This window comes from Muntiacus reevesi, chromosome 18 (assembly GCF_963930625.1).
Source record: "Muntiacus reevesi chromosome 18, mMunRee1.1, whole genome shotgun sequence".
NCBI classification, from domain to species: Eukaryota; Metazoa; Chordata; class Mammalia; order Artiodactyla; family Cervidae; genus Muntiacus; species Muntiacus reevesi.
Window position 1 is genome coordinate 19,093,836 of NC_089266.1, and position 26,101 is coordinate 19,119,936.

The 26,101-nt window shown below is 43.2% G+C and overlaps 1 protein-coding gene and 1 non-coding gene across 2 annotated transcripts in view; both read right to left on the minus strand.

The window, feature by feature from the left end:
- The window catches only part of DHX8 (DEAH-box helicase 8), a 30,081-nt gene extending 12,154 nt beyond the window's left edge, over positions 1–17,927 (minus strand). The window contains exons 1-16 of the mRNA XM_065909077.1: positions 17,681–17,927; positions 13,872–13,957; positions 13,308–13,380; positions 12,735–12,820; positions 11,523–11,632; positions 10,783–11,136; positions 10,261–10,405; positions 9,964–10,167; positions 9,196–9,283; positions 6,935–7,032; positions 5,854–6,001; positions 4,374–4,555; positions 2,509–2,703; positions 2,065–2,250; positions 1,417–1,627; positions 841–1,022 (exon numbers count right to left, since the gene is read on the minus strand). Of these exons, the coding sequence (XP_065765149.1) occupies positions 841–1,022; positions 1,417–1,627; positions 2,065–2,250; positions 2,509–2,703; positions 4,374–4,555; positions 5,854–6,001; positions 6,935–7,032; positions 9,196–9,283; positions 9,964–10,167; positions 10,261–10,405; positions 10,783–11,136; positions 11,523–11,632; positions 12,735–12,820; positions 13,308–13,380; positions 13,872–13,957; positions 17,681–17,828 (2,496 nt within the window). The 5' untranslated portion in view covers positions 17,829–17,927. The remainder of the gene's footprint in view (positions 1–840; positions 1,023–1,416; positions 1,628–2,064; positions 2,251–2,508; positions 2,704–4,373; positions 4,556–5,853; positions 6,002–6,934; positions 7,033–9,195; positions 9,284–9,963; positions 10,168–10,260; positions 10,406–10,782; positions 11,137–11,522; positions 11,633–12,734; positions 12,821–13,307; positions 13,381–13,871; positions 13,958–17,680) is intronic.
- LOC136150356 (U6 spliceosomal RNA) lies at positions 12,960–13,066 on the minus strand. The gene has a single exon (XR_010659791.1). It is a non-coding gene; the product is annotated as a U6 spliceosomal RNA (small nuclear RNA).
- Positions 17,928–26,101: the final 8,174 nt, after the last annotated feature.

The window sequence follows — 26,101 nt, forward strand, 5'->3', positions numbered from 1 at the left end:
GAATCCAGAGACAGAAAGCGGTTCCCAGGGGCTGAGCAGAGGGGTGAATGAGGGATGATTTCTAAAGGGTCTCTTTTGGGGATGATAAGATTGCTATAAAGATTAAGTTGTAGTGATTAATGGTTAGTGATGAATGATTAATAATGGTAATTCATGGCTGCACAATTCTGTGAATATACTAAAAAAATTCTGTGACTATACTAATGTGTACTGAATTTTATGCTTTTAAGGGGTAATTGTTCGGTAGGTAAATTATATATCTCAATAAAGCTATTACTGTAAAATCCATCTGTCTCCTTGCCCACTGTCTCACACATACTCATACAGTCAATTCCAGCTGCTGGAACTACACATCTCCCTGAAAACCCACACAGCTCTTGGCTAGGAGGGCCTGTTCTGCCAACTCGGAATGCATGTTGTCCTGCCCGTCTTGTCTAGGTGAACATCCACGGGCTCTTCAGGACTAGCTTAGACTCTAACTTCCAGTAAGAACACTGGGTTGGGTGCTCCCCCTCTGGGGACCCAGCGCACTAGTAGCACTGTCACACTCTATGGTAAAGGCCCGTCTACTGGTGGATGTTCCACAGCAGACAGAGCCTATCCTCAGATGGCAGCCCTGTGTCTACCCCAAAGTCTGGGAAATGCTCAAAACACAACCTGTCAAATGAAGGAAAAGGGAGGGAGAAGAGCAGGGATCACATACAAGACCCTCATTCCTGAACAAACTGGTTGGACTATTTCCTAAAATATAATACACAAGACTCACAGACACCATAAGCAATCCCCGTCAGGAACAGTTGCATACACCACGTGGTTTCAGAACACAAGCGCCTGTGTTACCTTTCTGCTGCCAGGTGGAGCTGGGTCAAAGATTCGGGTCTGCATCTCACTGGGGAGAGCAGAGTACACTGGGAGGATAATCAGTTCTGGAACATCAGGTCCCAGGGATTTCATTCTTTCATACAGGATCTCGCAAGCAGTATCGATCTCTTCCTGACCAGTCAGGAAGACCAGGATATCACCTAAGAGGAGAACAGGAGCATGAACTGATTTCCCTGCTGTGTATTCTATACAAAGGCCACGCTGACAATCACAGAACTCCAAAAGGTGGAAAACACTCTCATATTCTGATCTCTAACAAGTCAAGAGGTTTTCTGCTATCCATGTTTATTCTTTTTTAATTTTTAAAAAATTTATGGCTATGTTTATTTTATTTTTTTTTTTTATGGCTATGTTTAAATAGATGCATTTATACCCTGCATGCTATTATTTATATTTTCATCACCACCACTTCAAACATGCAAACCTGAGACCTACAGACCAACCAACATTTAAAAGGCATTTTTATAAAAAATGAGCAAAAATACTCACTTCAGGACTTTTGGCCTAAGAGGAAAAATGCTCTTTATCCCCTACCTGGTGGTTCTGTTAAGTGGATCTGCATGACCGTGATCAAGCTGGCATCGAGATAATCGGTTTCAGGTTCCTTTGTGTACAATATTTCCACTGGGTATGTTCGACCTGGGATGGTAAAGATGGGAGCTTCATAGAAATACTGAGAAAACTTCACAGCATCCAAGGTGGCTGAGGTGACAATCAGTTTCATATCCTGCCGTTTCTGAACCGTCTAAAGGGAAATGCAATGCAGCTTACTAAAAAGGACTGCCCAAAAAAGGCACAGGTACTCAAATCCAATTCCCAGGGCTTTCCTGGGTCAAATGGTTAGGAATCCTCCTGCCAATGCAGGAGAAAAGGGTTCAATCCCTGGTCCAAGAAGGTCCCACATGCCGCAGAGCAACCAAGCCCATGCGCCACAACCCGAGCCCACGCGCCACAACGACTAGAGCCTGCGCTCCACCAAGAGGAGCCACTGCAATGAGAAGCCCCGCACCAGAACTAGAGAGTAGCCCCTGCGCTCTGCAACTTGAGAAAGCCCACATGCAGCAACAAAGACCCAGCACAGCTAAAAATAAATAATCAAGTAAGTGAATCTTAAAAAATAACATCTATTCCCAGAATTCAGTTCCCAACAGGCAGAAGGGTCACTGAAGAGCACCTAGTTACCTTTTTCAGCAATCCAAAGAGCACATCAGTGTGAATTGTTCTCTCGTGCGCCTCGTCCAACATGATGATTGCATACTGAGTGAGGTCGGGGTCAATCAGGCACTCTCGGAGCAACATCCCGTCTGTCATGTACTTGATGACTGTTTCTGGGCTGGTGCAGTCCTCAAATCGAATAGTGTACCCCACCTAAAGCAGAACAGAAGTGGAAAACCTTAGACACAAACCTCTCCTTTTTGCAATCTTCACTCACGATTTCAGCCCAGATTACTACCCATAATCTTAATGGATAGAATTTGACTAAGATGTACAGTGATTTCCTCAAAGTAAAATCTGCCTGGGGTTTGATCCTGAACAGATCTGATGAACATGAGAAACCCTCTCTCTCTCAGGAGAAACCTGAAAAGGGGTAGTATTACTCCCAGAACAGCATCATCACCCACTCACCTCTTGGCCTAAGCAACAACCGAACTCCTCTGACACTCTTTTGGCCACAGACATGGCCGCTACTCGTCTAGGCTGGGTACATCCAATCTTGCCCCTGGAAGTGTAGCCCGCCTCCGCCAGGTACTGGGTGATCTGCGTAGTCTTCCCAGACCCTGTCTCTCCAATAACAATCAGGATCTGATTGTCATGGACAGCCTGAAAGCAACCAAATATAAGTAAGGTCATTAAAATCTGCCAAACATTACCCTGGAGTAGAAAAATTGATTAAGTTCTAACATTAAAGGAGAAAAAGGGGAAACGGTGGTGCACATATGTAAGATGACAACCAGGGTTTAAATTTTTAAGTATGCATAGAAAAAAATATTAATGGTGATTTTCTATGGGTGATGTTCTTTTTTAGCTTAGTAGGTAAAGAATCTGCCTACAATGCAGGAGATGTGGGTCAGGAAGATCCCCTGGAGAAGGGAATGGCTACCCACTCCAGTATTCTTGCCTGGAAAATTCCACGGACAAAGGAGCCTGGTAGGCTACAGTCCATGCGGTCACAAAGAGTCGGACATGACTGAGTAACTAACACCCTCACTTTCAACAGTTTCCCAGGTGGCTCGGTGGTATAGAATCTGCCTGCCAATGCAGGAGATGCAGTTCGATCCCTGGGTCAGGAAGATCCCCTGAAGAAGGGAATGGCAACCCACTCCAGTATTCTTGCCTGGGAAATCCCACAGACAGTGGAGTCTGGAAAGCTGCAGTCCATGAGGTCACAAAAGAGTCGGACATGACTTGTAGCGACCGAGCACACACGCATGCATGACAAATAAAAAACTTTAAACTTTTCAATTTATTTACATTTTTGGATGCTCCAAGAAGCATGCAAGATCTCAGTTCCCCAACCAGGGATAAAACTTGGGCCCCTGCAGTGAAAGCATGGAGTCCTAACCACTGGACCACCAGTGAATTCCATGAGTATTCTTTTTTTTCTTTAAACTGACTCAATTATTTAAAAATGTATTGTTTTCCTTAAACTCATAAAAATACAATGATGCTAAAAGCATAAACTATCCAGCTCACCTTGATATTTTATATACACATATGTATGTTTTTTCAAGTATTATATGCAGAATTCAGTAGCAAATAAAAAAGCTAAATATAGAGTTCGTTTCTACTGTCATTCTCAAATCTCCAGTACCTTACCCCCTAAAGTCACTTGATTTCTACACTGTTTATAACAGCAAAGGATTGCCATCAACCTACATGTCTATTAACACAGGACTAGTTAAATAAGCCACAGTACATCCACATAACAAAGCACTAAAAGAAAAATAGGGAACAATGCTGAGCTGTGTCACAGAGGGGGAAAAAGCAAAATACAAAACAGTATATATAATACACTGCCATCTAGAAACACACATGGTTCATATAAAACGTACGATACCTGTGTGTGTATGTACATACATACATTTGTACTTGTTTGTATAAGAGATCATTGCAAGAATTTGCTAGAAACTAATAAAGTGTGTTGCCTCAGGAAGGTTTCATGATCTTAAATCAGATCGCAAGAAAATGGAAATTAGTACCTGAAGCAAAGACTTGCCTCAATGGGAAGTCAAGCATCCCCATTTTTCTTACTCAACACAATACTCTGCCCACTTGTAACTGCTCCAGGGAGCCCCAGTTCAAATAGATTTATTTCCTCATAGAAAAAAAAATGTAGACTAATAATATACGTGTTTAAGTAGTTAGAAATATTGTTTTTTTTCCTACTCCCTTCAGAAAAGCCACTTCAAATGCACTGATTTCAATTAAGACATGTCATTTTTAGAAAACACCCTGATTTCCCCACCAACATGTCATAAAGAGCTTCTCACCTGGACCAGCTGCTCCTTCAGCTTGTAGATGGGCAGGCTCTCCCTCTGTTCAATGATTGACATCTGGGTCTTTTTTCCATATGAAGCTTTGTTGCCCCCAAAGGCATGCTTCTTCCACTCAGGAATGTCATTGGGCATCATCCCAATACCCCTCATGTTAGCAGCAATCTGCCTGCCTTCCGCTGTGAAGGAAAACAGGTGACTTATCAACCTCACCGTCCCTTCCCAACCCTCAACAGATCACATTTCTCCAGCACATTCCTCCTCTCTGCATCCTGTCTTTAAGCCATCATCTCTCCTCTGAACTATTATAAAAGCCTCCTAATTCACCACATTTATTTACTCTTAACCCATCCAACTCAATTCTGCAGGGTACCCTCAATAATCCTTTGGAAATTCCATTCTGATCTTGCCACTCCCCCGCTTAGAACTCTGCACCATTTCCCAGTGAACACCAGGACTGAGCCCCAATTCCTAATGCAATCTACAAAATCCTGGCGGCCACATCTCACCCCTGCTCCTGTGAACTCCACCCATCACTCTGTTACAGCCACACAGGTTTTCTTTCAGACATCACAGCCTCAGCACAGGCTATTCCTCAGCCTGGAACATACTCCCCAACCCCCATGTCATCCCCATGGACAGACTGCTGCTGTTGCTAAGTCAAGTCAGTCGTGTCTGACTCTCTGCGACCCCATAGACGGCAGCCTACCAGGCTCTGCTGTCTCTGGGATTTTCCAGGCAAGAACCCTGGAGTGGGTTACCATTTCCTTCTCCAATCCATGAAAGTGAAAAGTGAAAGTGAAGTCGCTCAGTCATGTCCAACTCAGCAACCCTATGGACTGCAGTCTACCAGGCTCCTCCGTCCATGGGATTTTCCAGGCAAGAGTACTGCAGCGGGTTGCCATTGCCTTTTCTGATGGACAGACTAAATCCTATTTATCCTTCAGGCCTTTGTCTTCCCAGGGAAGTGACCCACAATAGCCAACTACACCTCTACTTCATATCTGGCACTGGTTTGTGATTTAACTAATTAGTAATTTGGTAATTATCTGGTTACTATACATCTTCCCCACCAAACTGTAAGCCTCATAAGAGCAGGGACCATGTCTGTCTTCTTCACAGTTGTATCCCCATATACTTAACACAAACAGTATTTGTTATGACTGTATCCAACAGTCAGTTAATATTTACTACACAAAAAATTACATGAAAAGAGAAGTTTCAGAGCTGTATTATCTTTAAAATAAAAAGTTTTAAGTTATTCAAAAGAAAACAGCCAGTCTAATGATTTGACCACAGTTACAAAAACATTTAAAAAACAAAACAAACAAAAACATGCTCTAACTGAAGGGAAAAACTGAATCACCAAAGTCAAGGCTAAATCTTCAGCTATGTGATGACAGTGCCCTCTCCCTGTATATTTGAAGGTTCAGATTTTTTTTTAAGTCCACATACCCACCAACCCCCAGAGTCCTACCATCAGGCAGAGGATCAACCCAATGTTTGTTGAGTCCCATGGGAATAGAATCCATCTCAGCTTCCCGCTGTGCTTGCTTAAGTTCCCGCCTTTCTTTGGCCAAGGCACTCTGCATCATCGCTGCTTGGGAGAGGGAGCCATCTGGATTCTAGTGCAACAGAGGACAAGGCAATAGCAGAATGGGGTCTCAGCACGCATTGAATATCCAGAAATAAAAAAGCCACTCAAATCTAAAAGAGAGACTCACCCAGAAGAAACTTCATATCAACATATTAGACTCCATGAAAGAAGTGGATCAACTGTACCATATTCAAAGAACATGAACAAGGACAGCAATAAATCATTCAAAGAATTGGGGATTTGGGGCTTGAAGATGAGAACCCCAAGAGAGAAGCCATATTCTTGTGTATGATCCTAAGAACTAAGACCAATGTAGACGCCTCAGTAAGACATATTTAGTTCTATCTAAAGAAGTCTACTGATCAGATCCATCTGGGGATGCAACGGGTCTCCTCAAGAGCTGGTGAATTCCCTGTCACCAACACTGTCAAGCAGACATGAGAAGACCGTGTGAGACGAACTGCAGGGGATATATGGTTGAATTACAAGCAACAATTGAGCCTTTTAAGATACCTTCTTCCAAACCCCAAATTTCATCATAACAATTCCATGAATTCTCTTCACAGCTCTACCCTACACAACATCTAGTACTATAGCTTTCTACTGGGAACCCCAATTGATCAAGTGATCCATTAACAATTGCCCTTGAACCTGAAAGGTGATGACTCAAGTCCTAAAGCCTGGACAAAGGCAGTGATAATAGGTCCAGCACTCATATTTATCTCTGCTTCCTCCCAAAACACACTGAGACTGTAAGAATTTAAAAGGCAAAAACAACAAAATCAAGTCAATCTTCTTCTTTAACAAAAACATTCTAGACCCCAACCAACAGTCACTACTGCCTCCTGTGGCCCGAGTTCTGCTTCCTCAGATCCAGTAGCCTGCTCTGAAAAACTGAATCGTCACTTTAGGAAAAGCAGTTCACGTGACACATCCAGGCTAGAGTCCCAGCATTTCTCACCTTAACAATCTTGATAGGGCTCATGTCCATGCTTTGCTTGGTGTGCCCTCGCAGGAATGGAGGCTCTTCTTCAACCAGCTCGATCTCAAGGTCCTCATCTGAAAATCCCCCAAAAGAAAAATTAGCCAAAAACAAAAGACATAAATGACCCATCATTCTCACAGAAACCATTAATTTCCACAGGCATCAGCAATCTTTATCAAAGATAGCTCTCAAAACTCTATTGTGGGTGACTGTCTACCCTGCCCACCAGCCATTTCAAAGGCATTTGTGCTCCAGCCTAAGAACGAATCAGAGATTATTTCAAAAGAAGTTAAGGCTATGGAAAATTGTTGTCTGATATTCTAAATAGTACTAAGATATCTGCCTTTCAACTTCATGTGGAATAACAACTCTTAGCCCACAATAAATGGGGGCAAGGGGGAAAGTTCAGTTGGATAACATCAAATGTTGGCAAGGATATAGAGCAACAGAAACTCACTTACACTTATAGTAGTAATGTAAATTTGCACAAAAACTTTAGAAAACAATGGGGACCGCCTGGTAAAGTTGAACACATGCATGTCCCGCTACCTAGTAATTCTCCTTCTACATATTCAGGAAAAAGAGACAGTCTTGCACACGTGCATTAAGAGACTAGTACAGGAATTTCATAAAAAATTTTTCATAAGGGCAAACAAAAAACCCCCAGAAAACAGCCCATATGCCCATCAAAAGTAAAATGGATAAATTATGTCAACTTTATACACAGAAAAACTCTACAGCAGTGAAAACAAATGAAATTTAACTATAAAAATCAACATAGATATATACTGAAAGAATAATGGTGACTCAAGAAAAAAAAGGAAGTTCAAAAACAAACTAAACAATACAGTGTTTAGGGATAGATAGGTGATAAGATGCTAAGAAAACCAGGAAATAAGGTAAAATTGAGGATGGTGATTACCCAGATGAGGAAGGAGAAAGGTCTAATCAGAGCGAGCAGGTAAGGGCTTCAAAGGTGCTGATAAAGTTCTACTCTTATGGCAGAAAGTTAAAAACTAAAGAGCCTCTTGATGAAAGTGAAAGAGGAGAGTGAAAAAGTTGGCTTAAAGCTCAACATTCAGAAAACTAAGATCATGGCATCCGGTCCCATCACTTCATAAATAGATGGGGATACAGTGGAAACAGTGGCTTACTTTATTTTTGGGGGCTCCAAAATCACTACAGATGGCGATTGCAGCCATGAAATTAAAAGACACTTACTCCTTGGAAAGAAAGTTATGACCAACCTAGACAGCATATTAAAAAGCAGAGACATTACTTTGTCAACAAAGGTCCATCAAGTCAAGCCTATGGTTTTTCCAGCAGTCATGTATGGATGTGAGAGTTGGCTTATAGAGAAAGCTGAGTGCCGAAGAATTGATGCTTTTGAATTGTGGTATTGGAGGAGACTCTTGAGAGTCCCTTGGGCTGCAAGGAGATCCAACCAGTCCATCCTAAAGGAGATCAGTCCTGGGTATTCACTGGAAGGACTGATGTTGAAGCTGAAACTCCAATACTTTGGCCAACTGATGCAAAGAGCTGACTCATTTGAAAAGACCCTGATGCTGGGAAACATTGAGGGTGGGAAAAGAGGACGACAGAGGATGAGATGGTTGCATGGCATCACCGACTCAATGGACATGAGTTTGGGTAAACTCAGGGAATTGGTGATGGACAGGGAGGCCTGGCGTGCTGCGGTTCATGGGGTCACAAAGAGTAGGACACGACTGAGCGGCTGAACTGAACTGAATTGGGTGGTAGGTACACAGGTTTTCATTTGTTATTGTTATATAAATCATATACACTTCATTAAGGAATTTATTTCACAATTTTTAAAAAAAATTGCCAATAGGCTGAGCTTAGAAATTGTTTCCATGGCAACTCAGAGGTAATCTAGGTGGATCCAAGATTTAGAGAACAATTACTAAAAATATGAGATCAAATTCACTCCCCAAAATACCAGAACTTCTTGTATCTTAAAAACTGATTTAAGCACCTTATATCCTAAAAACTGATCATAAGCAACAAGTATAGCAATATCTAAACATTTATCAGAAAAATGAGGTTTTTTTCCCTCCATCATGAAAGGACCCTTGTTCTTTGAGAGAAAAGCTGTGAGACCCAAGAAACAGATGAGTTTAACCACTGGTTTAAGTTACAAATAAACCCTATCCATGGCTGAACTTGCCAACTGTCCTCCCAATCCATTATCCTGCTCCATCTAAGTGGCTGGTTACCTTCTTCATCATCCACTTTAGGGAGAATGCCAGTCTCTTCATCAAAGTCTGGGAACTCTTCCTTGGAAAGGACATTGGCAGCAATCATCTAGCCAAAGGATAAAAGGAAACATTGGTTGCCTGCTACATCAACACTCTTCTTTTGACTTTATACAAAGACTTCATGTAGGAAACCACGGTTTTTTCCTCTGCTGACCCAAGACTGCAGGGCCTCAAACACCATATATTCCACCCCTGGGGGCACAACATCATGCCCAAAAGCACAACTCAAGAATCGCATTCCCAGGACATGTTATCTGCTCCCTGACTCCACAGCACTCTGCACATTCCATATTATGTAGAAGGTAAAGCTTCCCAGTTATTTGGTTCAATTTGTCTCCTCCACTAGACCTGGAGTTCCTCAAAGGTAGGAACCATGATATATTTATCCTCACACCCCTAGTTTTCGCACAGTGACCTGGAACACTGGGGTTTTGATGTTTACTGACAAATGATGAAAACAAGAACGATCATTCAAACAGCACTTACCACATGCAGGCACTAATCTAAGAACGTCACTTCTACTAACTCATTTAATCCCCACAATGCCAACACTGGCCCTGTTTTACAGATGGGGGTTCCGAGGCACAAAGAGGTAGTATGACTTGGCTCAGGATGACAAGCTGAGTGGTCTGAAGTCAGCCCAGGCCGTCGTGCTTCAGGGTCCACCCTCGTAACCATCATGCCACACCCCGAGTGGCCGTGGCCATAAAAGCAAAGGGCCCCAACCTGCTTGATCTCCCACTTCTCTGGGTCAGAGATGCGGGTAAGGCGCTTGCGCTCTAGTGAGTCATCTTCTACTTCAGGGGCACTGACGAGGGACAGGTGGGTGGGCCTGTCGGGATTCCTCATAGAGGTCTCCTCGTTGGTCTCCCCGACAAGATTCCGCCGTCGATTTGGGTTTAGATCTTCTCCGGTCTCTTGATCCACATCCTAAGGCACAAAAACAAGGGAGAGAGCTTACTTGCCATTCTCTTATGCCTCCTTGACCATCAGATGTGGAAACCAGCTGCATATCTCACCTACCTTCATGCTCAAGCTGGTTTTGGTCCCGGTGAACGACAACACTTTGACCTTGACCCTCTGGCCTTTGCTCACCACGTCAGCCACATTGGCCACACGGCCTTCCCGCCGGAGCTCAGAGATGTGCACCAGGCCTTCCCACCTCTTCCTGAGGGAGTCAGACATATCAGGAACATTCCTAAAATACCTTTCCCCCAACCATTTTCCACCCTTGTTGGAAATGAACAAAGGAAAATGGGTCTTAAACTCAAGAGCAAAGTTCCAAGAAACTGGCCAAACAATAAACTAGAATTACCACCTTCCCAAAGAAAAAGTTGGGGGCTAGGGTGGAGGTTGGGGGGCAACAAATTCTCATCTGTGTCAACTAGCAAAAGGGCGGATCTCCTGAAGTCAGAGGAAGGAATAAAGGGCTCTATGACAGTTCAAATAAAAGGTCAACTTCTCTAACAGCCTGACACAGTCACTTTTTAAAATATGAAAATCCCCAGTGATAAAAGAAATTCTGCCTTTTGCTGGTGTCATTACCTCAGTCCCTCCAGCTGCACAAAACATCCAAACTGCATGATGCTGGTAACCTTGCCGTTGTAAATGTCCCCAATGGCGGGCTCTTCTGGGGGAGGGCGGTCCACGTGCTTATCCCGCCATCTGTCCAGATTCCGCTCCCCATACTTGTCTCGGTCTTTCCGATCTCTGGGGGGACTCTGACTTCTGCTTCTGGACCGGTATCTAGACTTCCCCTTATTCCTGTCCCGGGTCCGGGAACGTGATCGAGAGCGGGACCGGTGTCTCCGCTTATGGTCTCTATCACGCTCTCGTTCTCGCTCGCGGTCACGGTCTCGCTCTCGGCTCCGGCTGCGCTTCTTTTTCTTGGCCTTGTCCCTAGCAACAAATACTTGTTTGAAAAACAAAACCAGCCCAATTCCATCCTCGCCTTCCCAAGCACCTAACACAGTGCCATGCATATGGAAGGTACCCACTAAATGCTCAACTGGAGTTTCAATGACTACAACTGACATCCCTGCAGGCCAATAACAGAAGAGACCACAAACGTATTCAGCCCTCTTTCAACCCAGATTTCTATCTTCTGAACATCTCAGCACTTGCTGCCTAAACACTCTCACCAGGGAGGAATGAAAATAGATCCAACAGTATGGTATGTGGCCAGTCTAGATTCTGTAAATTCACCCAGAGTTTTGCTTGGCTGGTCCACAATTCAACTATCACTACATCCTAAACTTGCAAAGGACAGGACGTTAGGGACAAACCGGTGCTCGGAGTCTCTGTGCTTCTCCTGGCCTGCTGCACTGGGCATCAAGGCCTCCAGTTCTTTCAGGACATCCACAGCGACTTTCACGTCATCCTCGTCCAGCATGGTCTACAGAGACAGAGGCACCCACATCAGGAGAAAAGGGGACAAGAAAAATCCACTTTCAAGAATCTGTACTTCAGGGGCATCTGCAAATCTAACAGTCCCTACAGTTCTGACCACTAATGTGAGGGAAGCAGAGGGGGCAGAGATTTCCAACACAATTTGAGACAGAGGGAGAAGGAATGAGCAAAGGCTCCTGGAAGTCATTTCCACACTTGGCAAATCCCCTTTGTCCTTAATACAAGCTTTATGGTGGCAATGAGGTACCACCCCTTCCATGAAAGCATGCAAGTGGTGATTATGAACAGAAAGTAGACATCAAAATTTTTACACAGCACTCTCCCTCTATACTCCCTTCCCTCTTTCATCTCTTTATTTTTCTTCATAGTTCTCATTGCTATCAGCTATATCATCTATTTACTCGGGTATTGCCTGTCTCCTCCCCACTAGAGGAGTTCACATGTTCATTCCCTGCCCCAGTACCAGGGTGTAATGTCCAAGAGGGCAGACACTCTAGTCTATTTTGTTCACCATTCACCACTGTACCCTAATAGTTAAAACAGTTTGGCATGTAGTAGGTACTAGCGAAATTAAAAAATCAAAACACTTTGGATCTGCCTGCCAATGCGAGAGATGCAGGGTTGATCCCTGGGTCAGGGAAGATCCCCTGGAGTACTCGAGCCGATCCAGTATTCTTGCCTGGAAAATTCCATGGACAGAGGAGACTGATGGGTTACAGTCCATGGGGTCGAAAAGAGCCGGACAGGACCGAACACATACACACAATATGTAACAAAGAAAAAAATCTAATTTTGCACAACAGGCAGTTGTTTCAGAACTTTAAGTTATTTCATATCTATTCCATATCCTTTAATCATTGCTTCCCACAATTCCCAATCTCATTTCCCTGGAATATCATTCTCTGAACCCTTTAACACTACTCTATACATAGTACGTGCTCAGGGAGTGACCAGACACTTTTACTTTGAAAACTACTACTATGCTACAGTGAAGGCAAACTTAAAATTAATAACTAATGAGACAGAGAAAAGGGGTGAAGTGGGGGGACATGTAGCTGCAGTAGACAAGCTCAAAATGTTATCAGTACCCGAACAGAAGGGTTGTCTGGTTGGCAAAGGACTGGGAAGAGTTCCTTCAGCTTTTCTTTTTCAGTTTTGGGCTTAACAACTGGATCTTAATTCAATAAAAGCATGAAAGGGTAAAAAAAAAAAGACATAATTAATATTCTTAGTGATTAACAGGAGAACTTCAACATTAGATTTGCATCAAACTAAAAACATTTTTCTACATATTATTTTTTTTTTTCTTCAGCAAAAATATGGAATGCTTCACGAATCTGCGTGTCATCCTTGCACAGGTGCCATGCTAATCTTCTCTGTATCGTTCCAATTTTACTATATGTGCTGCCGAAGCGAGCACTACATATTACTCTTATACTATAAACATAATTCAACTTCCTAAAAAAAAAACTGATCACAAAACCCTCAACAACTATACTGGCATGGGGATGGGGAGTGTGATTCAGTATGCATTTGACTGGTTATGTCATTACTTTAATCTACTTGTTCAGCAGCTGCAGCAAGGTAAACAAATGCAATTTACAGGATGCTCACAACCTAAGCCATACTGGAGTCGAAGCTTGGCTAGAAGCTCTGCTCACCTTTGCTAGTAGAAGGCTTTGCTGGAGGCCGCATGGTTTGTATGAGACGCAGCAAGTTACTAATGAGAGAATCCTTTAAAAAGAAACAGAACAAAGACTGTCAGCTCCTGGATCAGTGCTTACAAACACTAAGAAAAGGGGTGTCCTTTAGAAAAAGTGGTAATGCACCTGAATTTAGCAAATTCAGGGACAAATAAAGCAGAGTGTCAACCTGATGTGGCCCAAACCTAGCAACGTAGCCTCAGAGAAAACTGATATTTATGACTCTTTGCAGGGATGTAACTTAGTTCCCTTCAACTATTTTATTTCCCATGGTTTACACCTAGACTCTTGTTTTTGACTTCCTGATTCACAGAACAAGAATGTAAGCACCCATAAAGACTTAATAATGGAAATTCTGCCCAGTATTCCTAGAAAGGTGTCACAGGCAATTCAGTTATATCACCACTGCTTAGTGGCATGAAAACATCACATACTTAACGGTTCACTTTATTGGTATGTACTATCAAAATTTAAATCGAACAGTGATATTAAAACAAAACAGGGGTCTCTATGTACACATACCGTGAATTCTGCACCATTTTTGACCAGTGAAGCCTTGAAAGTATCAAAGGTGGTATTTTTCTCAGCAAGACTGATCACAAATTCAGCTGCAAATGAGAAAAGAGATTAAAACCAGGAGAATGGAGACTTTAGGAAGAAATTAGTTTCAAGTATGTTAAAAATAAAATCAGTTTGGTTATCCAACAGTCTTCAGTCTTCATAAAAACCAAAAAGCACCATTCAGTAAGAGTAGAGAAAGAATTTAGATTACCAAGATTATCCATGTATGGCCTAGTTAATCTTCATAAATAAAAAGAAGACATGGATCACCAGGCCTGTGAGTGCATTTGAGAGAGGAAGACCTCCTTGTCGCAGATCACTGTACGCTTCATGAAACTACTAGGCATGCACTCCGCCATACAGATTCTAGAGGCACACATGTCCAAGGTCATGAGCTGACGCACATGTGCACAGGCATGCACACATGGACACAATAGGATGCTTTCTACAGTTTCTGAAAGGACACACACGATCTGTAATATATATGAGGGCCGGGCAGCCGCCGGGTGGTACAATATCCAAGTTGGTGAAAGATTCACTTGCTCCCCACCCCCAAATTTCACAAATCTGCCTATGTTCTCAAAATTTCCAACATAAGAACTATTTATTAATTAAGAGACTTTCAGGACAAAAGTGCATTTTATGATAGATTGAGAAAATAGCCTCAATTTCTAATGATTTCAGTTGGACTTTTTTTTTTGGTCATGCCGTGTGGCTTTCAAGATCTTAGTTCCCCAACCAGGCATTGAACCCAGGTCCTAGGCAAGGAAAGTATGGAACCCTAACCACTGAACCACCAGGCAATTCCCTTCATTTGGATTTTAATCCTAAAAAATAATAATGATAACACGGAAGATCTAGATAACCAACTTATAAACTAATACCACATACCATTTCCATGCTGAAATTTGCCTTTACCTTTTTTATGATGTTAAGTGGAAGCCAGATGCCATCAGGTTTTTATTTAATAACAAGTTAATAACAACAGTGCCAATGGTTAAGACTTCTCAAACATCTACTACATTCCAGGCACTATGCTAAGTGCTTCACCTGGGTTACTCCCATGGTTCTCACACAACCCTTATAGGTAGGTAGTACTATTGTCCCTGTTTCACAGATGAGGAGGCTGAGGGTTTGAGACAATGACCTACCCAAAAATAACTGGTGGAACCAGAACTGGAAACCAGAAATCTGATTTTAGAGCCCAAATTCTTTAGAGAATGTGGACAGAGAACTAAATCACATGGTACTAGTCATACAATGCTCAAAAGAGCCAATCCTAAAGCAGTCACCAGCATTCACACTGTAGCTGTCATTAATGAGGATTTATTTTTAATTTTCAGAATTATATGAGGACATCATATAACTGAACTATCAAAAATGAATCAGTCATTAAAAACAAGCTCATTGTTGAAAACAGGAAAAATAATGACACTGATTTAAATGATAATACATCAAGGTCAAAATTTAAAAATCAAGTCAACAAGTAAAACACACAAGAAATAAATATATAACTTTCTGTTATGAAAACCAACTTTGGCAATTTAGCTTTTTTGTTACTAAAACCAACTCTGGCAATCACACTTTTCCTATATTACTATTTTTAATGTTACTGGTTCTATAAATCTGTGTTTAACAGTGTGATGCTGTGATTTATAAGAAGAAACACATATTTAGTTTCCATCCCTGGAGTGGAGCTCCTAACCCTTGGAATTTCCTAAATGCAGAGAATAAGTTGTTTTTTTTTTTTTTTTTTACTTTTCTGAGATAACCGCAGGAAAGCCCCTACGTAACTAGGATGAGGGTTAGTTGTCAAGGAAACCAATCAAAGGATTAGACCGCTGGAACTTTCAGCCCCACCCTGATCTCTGGAAGGGGAGAAAGGCTAGAGATTGAGTTCAGTCATCAATGGTTGGCTGGCATCACTCATCCACGGATATGAGTTTGAGCAAACTCTGGGATACAGTGAAGGATGGGGAAGCCTGGCGTGCTGCAGTCCATGGGGTCGCAAAGAGTCAGACATGACTTAGCAACTGAACAACATCATCAATGGCCAATGACTTAATCAGCTGTGCCTATACAATTCAAGCTGTGCCTATTTAATGTGTGCGTGCTCATACAATGAGGCCTCCATAAATACCCAGAGAGGGTTTGGAGAGTTTCCAGGTTGGTGAATGCATGGAGGGTCAGGGAGAGTGGGGCACTCAGAGAGCACGGGAGTTCCTCTCTCCTTGTTACATACCTTCCAATTAGCTGTTACATCCTTTTATAATAAATCAGTTAGTAAAATGTGTCTCTGAGTTATGTGAGCTGCTCTAATAAATTAATCAAACCCAAGGAGGGGGTCATTGAAACCTCCAATCTATAGCAGGTGACAACGTGGACTTCCAAGTGGCCTGTGGAGGTGGAGCTGGGGCAGTTTTGGTCCCAAAAACTTTTTGTTTCCTCTAAAAAGGGCCAAGGCATTCGTACTCTGTAGTTTAAAAGAGAGGGAAACAATATAAGCCCACTTGTACTCTACTCTATTCCTAATCCCCCAGCTCAATGAACATTTGCTGAATGAAGGAACATATTACCCAGAGAGACAGCAAACTGACCAGTCTATCACCTCATTATCAAAAAAAGAGTAAACTGAGAAAAAATTACACAAGATAGGCACATCTTCTTGACAGGCAAGAGAAAAGTGAACTAAAATACACAGGTAACCCTGTGAAGAACACAGTATCATCCCTATTTCACAGATAAGAAAAAACAGCTGCAGAGAAACTATGTATCTTACCCTAGATCATACTTCTAACCTCCCTGACCCCTCTTCCTCATGCATGTGTCCCTTTCTTCCATCTCTCCAACTGATGACTTTATCTTCATTTAGAAAACAGAACTGTCAAATGGGAACTCTCTCCCTCATCTCCCTACCACCTACCCCTAAATCCATCTGTATTTAAAATCACATTCTGCCCTCCTTCCGGTTAAAATGAAGCATCCCTGTGCCTATCAAGTCAATTCCTCCACCCATGCCCTAGACCCCATGCATCCCTCTGCCTCCACAAGGATTCCACCTGCCTGCAGCCTGAGCTGTGAGGCCCTAGTCTTCTCCATTTCCTCAGTTTGTATTCTCCGCATGTGCATTTTGTCCCAAGACGTCTAGTGTTTGAGAGACACTACACATTGGTGCTTCAGAGACAGTATAAGCATGAATGGTGACGAGCACAGTTAAAAGTTACAGACTTGGATTTCAAACCAGGCTCACACACATTTGATATGTGACCTTGAAGAGAGCTACTTAATTACTCAGAGCCTTGTTTTCCTAATCTATAAACAGAAAATACTATCACACAGGGTGCTATGAAGAGCAAATAAGCTAAAGTAAAACACTAAGCATAATATCTGGCACGTAGTGAGAACTCAGTAAGTGGCTGCCATGAAAATCAACATCATCATCACCATCATCATCATGTGACTCTACGCTGTTGCTGTTAATGCTGTTTAACTATCTGGGGCTGGGGGACGGGGCGGGGCGGGGCGGGGAGCAGGGGGGCAAAGGGAGAAGCAAGCAGCGACAGCCGCTCCGGGTTTCACTGACGTTCTGGGAAAAGCTTTCTAACAGCTTGGCCTGGAGAATTCTCAAAAGGGGGCCACGGCCGCTGGTGCCCCGGGCCAAGTCTCTGTGACAGACAAACGGACCCACACGCTCGACCCATCAACCCCCTGTCTCCTTCCGCTTTCCTCGAACCCAAACCCAGAGGCCGCACGGACCTCCGCAGACTCACCCAGATCCTTGTCGTTGATACCCAAGTGATTGTCCAGCTCGGTGCAAACCTTTGACACCAAAGACAGGTACTCGAGTTTGGCGAGTTCTTCCGCGGGACCTAGCTCTGTCCCGGGTACGGCTCCCGCCATGGCCACAGCCACCGCCATGGCTACGGCTTCCCCCGGGCCCTCACAGCGGGCCTTCGGAGCTACTCCCACCTGGCCCCCTCACTGCCGGCCCTCCGAGCTACTCCCGCCCCTGCTCCAGTTTCAACTTCCGGGTCGGTGCGCCTCTCTTTTGTTTACGATAAATCGAAAGCTCCAGGAACTTTTCTTGACGTAACCGGATGGATCATAGAGATCAGACAGGAAGTGCTCGAGGAAGGGACAGCTGAATGGGTTACTCAACACGCTTACGGGCGCCCTCTATAGGTCGGCGAGCTTCTTGGCCGGCTTTCAGGCACGAAAACATACACTCTCCACGCTCTTCCGCCCTGTGTCGGCAGAGGGCGACCGTGGCCTGCGAGGGCGAGCAGAGGAGTGGGGCGCCGCCACCTCCTCCCGTCTCCTCCCCCGCCGCCCCCTTCCAAATACCCGCCGCGCCTGCGCTTTAGAAGTCTTGAAAAAAAAACAAAAAAAACACGAACCTGAATTCAACTCTGGAAGAGGCAAGATTGGCTTAACAGGAGACCCCTGTATTCCTGTGGCTTTGCATCTGCTCGGATCTTGACTATTCCAAGCGATTCTGTAACAAGTCAGCAGGCGATGGAGCCTGGTTCTGTCATTAACTCACTTTACAGATGAAGAAACTGATACTCCCACTCCCTAGCTGAGTGACCTTAATCTCTTGGGCCTTAGTTTTCTCATCTGTAAACTTGGATATTACTCTAACTGGGTTTAGGTGATGACCAAATGAGATAACTATACAAGGATCCTGATTCATAAACACAGTACAATGGCAGTTGCTATAATCCTAAAGCTGAGATAGTGGCCCCCATCAAGTCTGTCAAGCATAGATCCCCAAAGTCAGACACCAGAGACCCACCTGACTCCTCTGCTGTGAACACCACTTCTCAACCCCCAGTTTTCCAGACGCTAATACACTCAGTCCTCTCAGAAGTTCCCTCAAGTATCAGTTGCGCTGTGAACCCAAAGTCAGTGAGCTCAGGTCTCCCAGCTTCTGCTTCAGGTCCCCTTTTCCTTTGTGACAACCTATGGTGAGGTGAGGGGCTTCCCAAGTGGCTCAGTGGTAAAGAATCCGCCTGTCAAGTAGGAGACACGGATTCGATCCCTGGGTCTGGGAGATTCCCTGGAGAAGGAAATGGCAACCCTCTCCAGTATTCTTGTCGGGGGAATCCCATGGACAGAGGAGTCTGGGGGGTGACTGTCCATGGCGTCGCTAAGAGTTGGACGCCACTTAGCAACTGAACAGCAGCAGCTGCAACATGGTGAGGTGAGGATTTCCCACACCCCACCGCTCTGCATGGTGAACGAGGAAGCAGGAGGCATCCCCAAGTACCTTTTGATGGCCTTCTCATCAAAGGGGGGGAGTCAGACCCTTTTGCTTTTAGCTTCAGGGTACATTACACTACTACGTCTTTGAAATCTTTTCTTTCATCACCTCACTGTAGTTCTCATCACTTCCAAGAGCTCCATGTCTCCAGGATCGTAAGGATCAGCACTGTACCCTCTGTGTTCTTCCCACTCCCCTTTCTCTTCCTCTGTTCCCACATGAATGGGATGGAAAATCTTGCACCTGATTCAACAAGCTCAACTTGCCAGCTTGGAGCAGGGCTACCTGGGGCTTATTCTACTGAATTCTTTTCTTTGTGCTTCTTTGCCTTTCAAAATATACATATACGTTTATGTTCTGCTTTCCTCCAATATTTAACTGGATGGGGGGAGAAAACATGGAGTTTGTTTTGTTTTAAAAGTTCTGAGGGGAAAAAAAAAGCTATAGAACCATAATATGTAGTACTGGTAACAGTACTATAGGAAAACTACAAAAACTTTTTTAATTTGGGGGGGAATTATTGAACACACATCTCAATAGTAAATAGTAACAAGAAAACATTGATTTTATTTGTATATGCCATTAAGTACAAATTTTCAGAAGTCAAAGTTTCCTATGCGGTACACATAAACCCTGTAATACCAAGGGATGCTTTTTGAAGGCAGAGGAGAACATTAAGTACATAGATACTGATAAATTGTTAGCCCAAACACACAGGCATGTGGAATCTTCCTCTCTCTCCCCATGAAAGACACTGAACCAAATGTAGCATAAAAGTGAGTTCACGGCAGGGAGAGATAAATTGGGAGATTGGAATTGACATGTACACACTACTATATATAAAATAGATAACTAATAAGGGCCTACTATATAGCACAGGGAAAAGAATCTAAAAAACAGTGGGTATATGTATGACTGATTCACTTTGCTGTACATCTGAAACTAACACAACATAGTAAATTAACTGTATTCCAAAAAATATTTTTAAGTGAGTTTATTCTTACAAGGGTATATTGTATAAGACAGAAAATATAACCAATATTTTATAACTATAAATAGACTATAACCTTAAAAAATTATGACTGTGAATCACTATGTTGTACATCTGAAACTTACATAATAATGTACATCAGTTATACCTCAATAAAAAATAAATAATTTTTAAGTGAATTAATTCTGGGAATTCCCTGGCAGTCCAGTGGTTACGACCCCTCGCTTTCAATGCCAAGAGCCTGGGTTCAACCCCTGGTCCAGGAACAAGGATCCCTCAAGCCACACAGTGTGGCCAAAAAACAAAAGTGAATTAATTCACGTTGAATATATTTGGATATATTCTGGATTGTCCTTTGAATATATTTCCAAATATTATACCAGATAAGGACTTCCCTGGCAGTCCAATGGTTAAGACTCTGTGCTTCCACTGCAGGGGGTGTGGGTTCCATTTGGGAAACTAAGATCCCATGTGCTGCAGGGTGCGGCCAAATAAAACAAAAAGAAAGAAATATTATACCAGGTATAATTAATTGCTCATCAGTATTATATTACTTTCCTTGGACAGCCTCCATTTGGCTTCTTAAATACAGCTATTGATGGTTCCCAGTAAATAACCTGCCTTCACAAGACAATATTTAAAATATTGAAACAAAGAGCTTATGCTTAATCACTACCACCACCCATCATGGATAAGAAATGATTTCCCACCCCAACCCAATAGTAACAAGGGCTTTACTTTTATGCCTACTCTCACCACAATTCCCACATTATTTCTGTTTTGTCCCAGAGACTGGTCCCAGCTGCTGGCATTGGGATAAGAAATTGGGGGTTGGGGGAAAGTAGGAAACAGAGAAGAAAGTCTTGAGTTGCTGGGCAATCGTAGTCTGGATGGGGGAGGGCAGAAAGAACATAAGTGTGTGGAGATGATAGATGGCATCCTTGGGGAAGTTGGTGAGAAGAACCACTGGACTTCCTGTCATCAAAACAAAATGGTGTTGCTGCAAGCAAGACAGCCCTGACTTTTTCTGCTGGGACCTTAGGGGAAATGCCTCTGCTCTGGAAGCCAAAATCAGAATGATTTGCTTGGGGCTGCCCTGGTGGCTCAGATGGTAAAAGCATCCACCTGCAACACAGGAGACCTGGGTTCCATCCCTGGGTTGGGAAGATCCCCTGGAGGAGGGCATGGCAACCCACTCCAGTATTCTTGCCTGGAGAATCCCATGGACAGAGGAGCCTGGTAGGCTGTAGAGTCCATGGGGTTGCAAAAAGTCGGACATGACTGAGCGGCTTCACTTTCACTTTCACTGCTCTGCTGTGGCCTGACCTTATCAGAGAGCCTGGGAACCAACTGAAAGACATCCATGCCAGTGGCCAGAACCCTTTCATCTGAGGCCTTTGCTGAGAGGGACAGAAGCCCAGAGAGAGTGAAGTAGTGAAATATCCCTCTTTTTTTTCACTCTTCCCCCCTAAACTCTTCTCCAAATTTGAATTGATTCATCAGTGATGTACTGAACATCTACTTTGTCCCCAGGCACTGTGATAGGTTCCGGAAAGCATCGTTAGGGATAGGAAAGGCAGTGGAAAGTCATCAAGGAAGAACTGGAATATTCTTAATGCCACACTCATGGCTGGTGGCAGAGTTGTGTTTTTTACTCCAGTCTCTCTGCTGCTTAAACAGGAGGGCAGGTGATTGGGAGACCAAAAAACAAAGCACACGTTAGGTCAGCTGAGGGCAGCCGGGGGAGGGAAAGGGGCGGATGGGGCCAGGGCCACCTCACAGGACCATTCCTTCTGTTGCAATCCTTTATTTGTCTGCCTTATCTTCCAATGCCCAAGCACAACCTCCATTTTGCCCCAACTGTCCCTGACCTTAAATTTCCCCTTTTCAGGCCATCAACCTGCCATCCACATTAATAATGGATGTTTGGAACTCTAAATTCTCCAAAGTTTTATGGTAGTAGGCAAAAAAAAAAAAAATTCCTTCTTAACAGGCTTTTTCTGTTTTTGTCACAGTCAAGTCTCCTCCTTTCTCTCCCACTTTAAGGGCTGTCTTTAAAATGTCAAGGAAAAAAAAAAATCAGACACCCTTAGGAGGTGAACTTGTTAAGAGAATTTATTCCCCTATCTCTACCTCCTCACCCTCTGTGGGAGTGGTAAGAAATTTTCACATGTTTATTTAATCATGTGAAATGTTTAAATGCTAATCATCCTTTAAGTGACTAAGCTTCAGGATCTAGTGGATATTTTGTAGACTTCATTTAGGTCGATTTTCTTTAAAAAGAAAAGAAATTTTTAAGTGAATATTAGAAGTCTAGGAAACAAAGTGACAAGTTATACAGAGCTTTTTTTTTTTTTTTTTTCCTCTAGTGATATTTAGCCCCCATCTCTGGGAGGAGGCTATTTCTTTACCCTCTGGTTTCTGTTTGAGGTCATTCTTTAGGAACGTAAGGCTTTCCTTGGGAGAGATTTAAAAAAAAAAAAAAAAACAAGGCAAACCAAGAAATATGTTGATCGGAAAAGAGGAGAGAACAGAGGGGCTGGTGTTCTGTTTACAAGTCAGACATGTAAACAGCTGTCCAGTTAGCTGCAGCCAAAGGTCTGTGTTAATTGGTACACTTGCCACTAACTCCAAAGAAACTGCTCCTCCGAAAACTCCATTTTTTTCACCCAGGAAAAGAAGGATGAATTCCCAGTGTGTCCTCCGTCCCAAGTCTGAGATTGCCCAGCAGAAAGAGCTGTATGAGACTCTCCCCGGCCTCTCCAGGCCCTGAGCCTCAGAGGATCTTTGGTGGCAGCAAGGGCTGCTCCCCTGGTGCCAAAATAGCTGCCTCTCGTCCTGGGATTATAGTCATTATGGTGATTGATGCCTCCAGAGTGAAAATTAGCAATCTGGTGAGGTAACTAAAAATGAATGCATCTCTTCCTAGGGTTCACTCCACCCAGCTGAGCCACCAAATAAAACCAGCATATGGGGCAATTAGGGAGCCAGGCTCTGGCTTTCAGGGCAAAGAAGAAAAGAGACAGAGATGAGGGCCTCCGGTTCCCTGCTTGGTTCAGTAATGATCGCAAATCCTAATGAGCATCCCCTTTGCCTCTCAATAGTGTTCCTAGTCTGAGACCTCCAGCCTGTGGTTTCACCTTTACAATAAGTTCATTTGTTCCACACAGCAACATCTTACCCTCTTTTGTTGCAAATCGGCTGAGGGAGAGGAAAGGGAAAAGTGAGGATAAAGGTCTTTCACATGGGTTTGTGGGGGGCAAAGATAGTGTTTCTTCTTAGTTATAAATTTTTTGCTTTATTTTTTTTTTACTGTACTGCTCAGCTTGCAGGATCTTGATTCCCCGAGCAGGGGTCGAACCTGTGCCCCCTGTAGTGGAAGCTCAGAGTCCTAACCACTGAACCACCAGAGAACTTACCCCCCATAGATTTGCTTTTACATGACCCAGAAAGACTCTAACCTTCCATTAACTCTCAAATAGCAGTGTGGGTAGAACTTATCTGAAAAATTTTGCAAGACATGGAGATTCCATATTGGTTGATTAACCTCTCTTATTTAGCATGTCCAGAAATCCCTGTCCTGTTTTATCCCCATGGACTTGGACTTAATGAAACTTCACATGTGACAAGGACTGATTGGGGTCACACTATCGGCTACTTGCATATTTGGGTTAAAAGGCAATATTCAATCATGTGTACTTCTCCTGAAGTTTTAGAGTTGTACAAGATTTAAGAGATAATGTCATCAAATCCATTCACTAAAGACCATCATTATTTGAAATGGTTTTACTCCCCTGACCTCAATGCCTGAAACTTCTCTCTCTAACCCAGTGTATCCTTTCCACCACTGGACCTTCTCTTAATTTTCATGGTGCCTCTAAATCTTTCATCTATCCTTGCTTCCAATCTATCAGCATTCTCTCAATTTCACTCATATTCTCTCAAACATTTGGAAATATGCTCACAAATGTCAAGGAATCCCTCCCTCCTTTGGTTTTTTGCTGTTCTGATCTGCCAACCCCAAGTGTCTCCTGTCACCCTATTTCTTCCATCCCACACTGCTGGGTATTGCTAGAAACAGTCCCAAGGTCAAGCTGGTTCAACCCAGAATAAATTCATAATCTTGAACTTCACCTGGGCCCCATTAGGGCTCTTCTGGACAGTGGTTTCCCATACAACATGATTCAAGATGTCTAAACTCTCCTAAAGTCCCAAACTCACACCCACCACCATCATTTTCAGAAGTCTTCACCTCCTACATACAGGGGAAAAGAAAGCCATTCAAGACTTACCTCCCATCCCTGCCCTCACCTCCATCTCAGAATCAGTTCATACTTTCACCTGATATTTCTTTCTGTCTCTAGGAATGTATCCTTTCTCCTCCTCAAAGCTCATGCATCCACGATGCTCTTCATCTTGTCCCCTCCATTGACAACCTCTCTGATCTCTTGTATCCTTACCCTTTCTCTCTCCTTGTTTCTTAGCTTCTTCCTACAAACATGTTCAAGTCCCCACTGACCTAAAAATAAGAAATCTTTTCTTTATATGCTTTTGCTCATCCTACTGTCTTTCTCCATCTCCTGATATAACCAGAGCTCTGAGAAATGTAAACTACATTTGGAGTTCTCTGTTCCCCCTCCTCCTGCCTGCCTCCTTTTCCAACTTATCCCCTCAACTCCTGGCCATTTGCTTCCACCCTCTTGAAGTTATTCATTTATGTATTTGTTCATTCAACAGATGTGTATTGAGAACCCACTCTGTGTCAGTCACTGCTAAAACTCCCTGTTCAGAGAATTTACCAGTTACTTCTGTCTGGGTCTCACTCTGAGATTCTCTGAGTTCATTGTTCTGGGTGTGACCTGGGCATCAGGATTTTTTAAGGCTTCTTGGGTGATTCCTAATGTGTAGCAAAGTTTGGGAACCACTGCCCTAATCCCCACCTTAACATTTCTCCATCTTAACGCTGTTGACCTTTTAGGCAGCAATCATTCTTTACTGCTGGTGGGGTTTTCCTATGCACTATCCCTGGTCTAGCAGAACCACCAAACTAGCCCTAGGCTCCTCTCTACTGAATTATTATGTGAGGAAGAAATACACTTCTGTCTGTTTGAAATCACCATATCAGGATGTTGCTATTATATAAGCTGAACCCAAGTCCTAATCAACATGGATCTAATCAAATTCGGCTATCACTTCTGGCAACTCGCAGATCTCTCTCTCCAGCCCCTGCAACTCTCAAACTCTAATCTTCTATTTCAGTTACCTATTGGAAGTTCCAGCTGGATATCCAAGTAGGATCTTAAGTTTAGCATGTTTAAAACCAAAAGCATCATTCTTTTCCCTCACACTAACACTTCCTGCCATTTTCCCTAATGCTGCTTAAAAGACATCCAATGCTCCAAGTCATCTAGCCTTCAAATTTGGGGTGCTTGCCTCACTTAGGAGCCCTCTATCCTATTAATAGCTTCCCAATAACCTTAGTTATCACTCCTGCACATCTACAAGTCCATATGCTTCCACCAAACCAAACCACTTGCTAGTTCCCCCTCCTTAATACTCTGCTTCCAGAACTATTGCAGATTCTCTACTTACTTCTACTGAAGATCCCTGCCCAGCATGCCTTTCTCATCAAAGGCATGTCTGAGTCATCCCACACAAGTCCATCCCCAAACCTTGCACGTGGTAGGCATGAAAATGTTTTTCAAGTTGGAGAGATCAAATGGTTTGCCCAAAGCCACATGGCTAGATGTTCTGCTATAAGATGGAGACAATATTTTCAAATGATAAACTAGATTTCCTGCTTTTTTTTTTAAATTGGACTGACAATGTCATGAGGACCTGGACTTCTTAGGAAAAGGGAGTGATTTGAGAAATTCTAAACTGCAATTTAAATAAGTGTTTTGCTATTCTGAGCCTTTGGCATACCATGCAGTATAA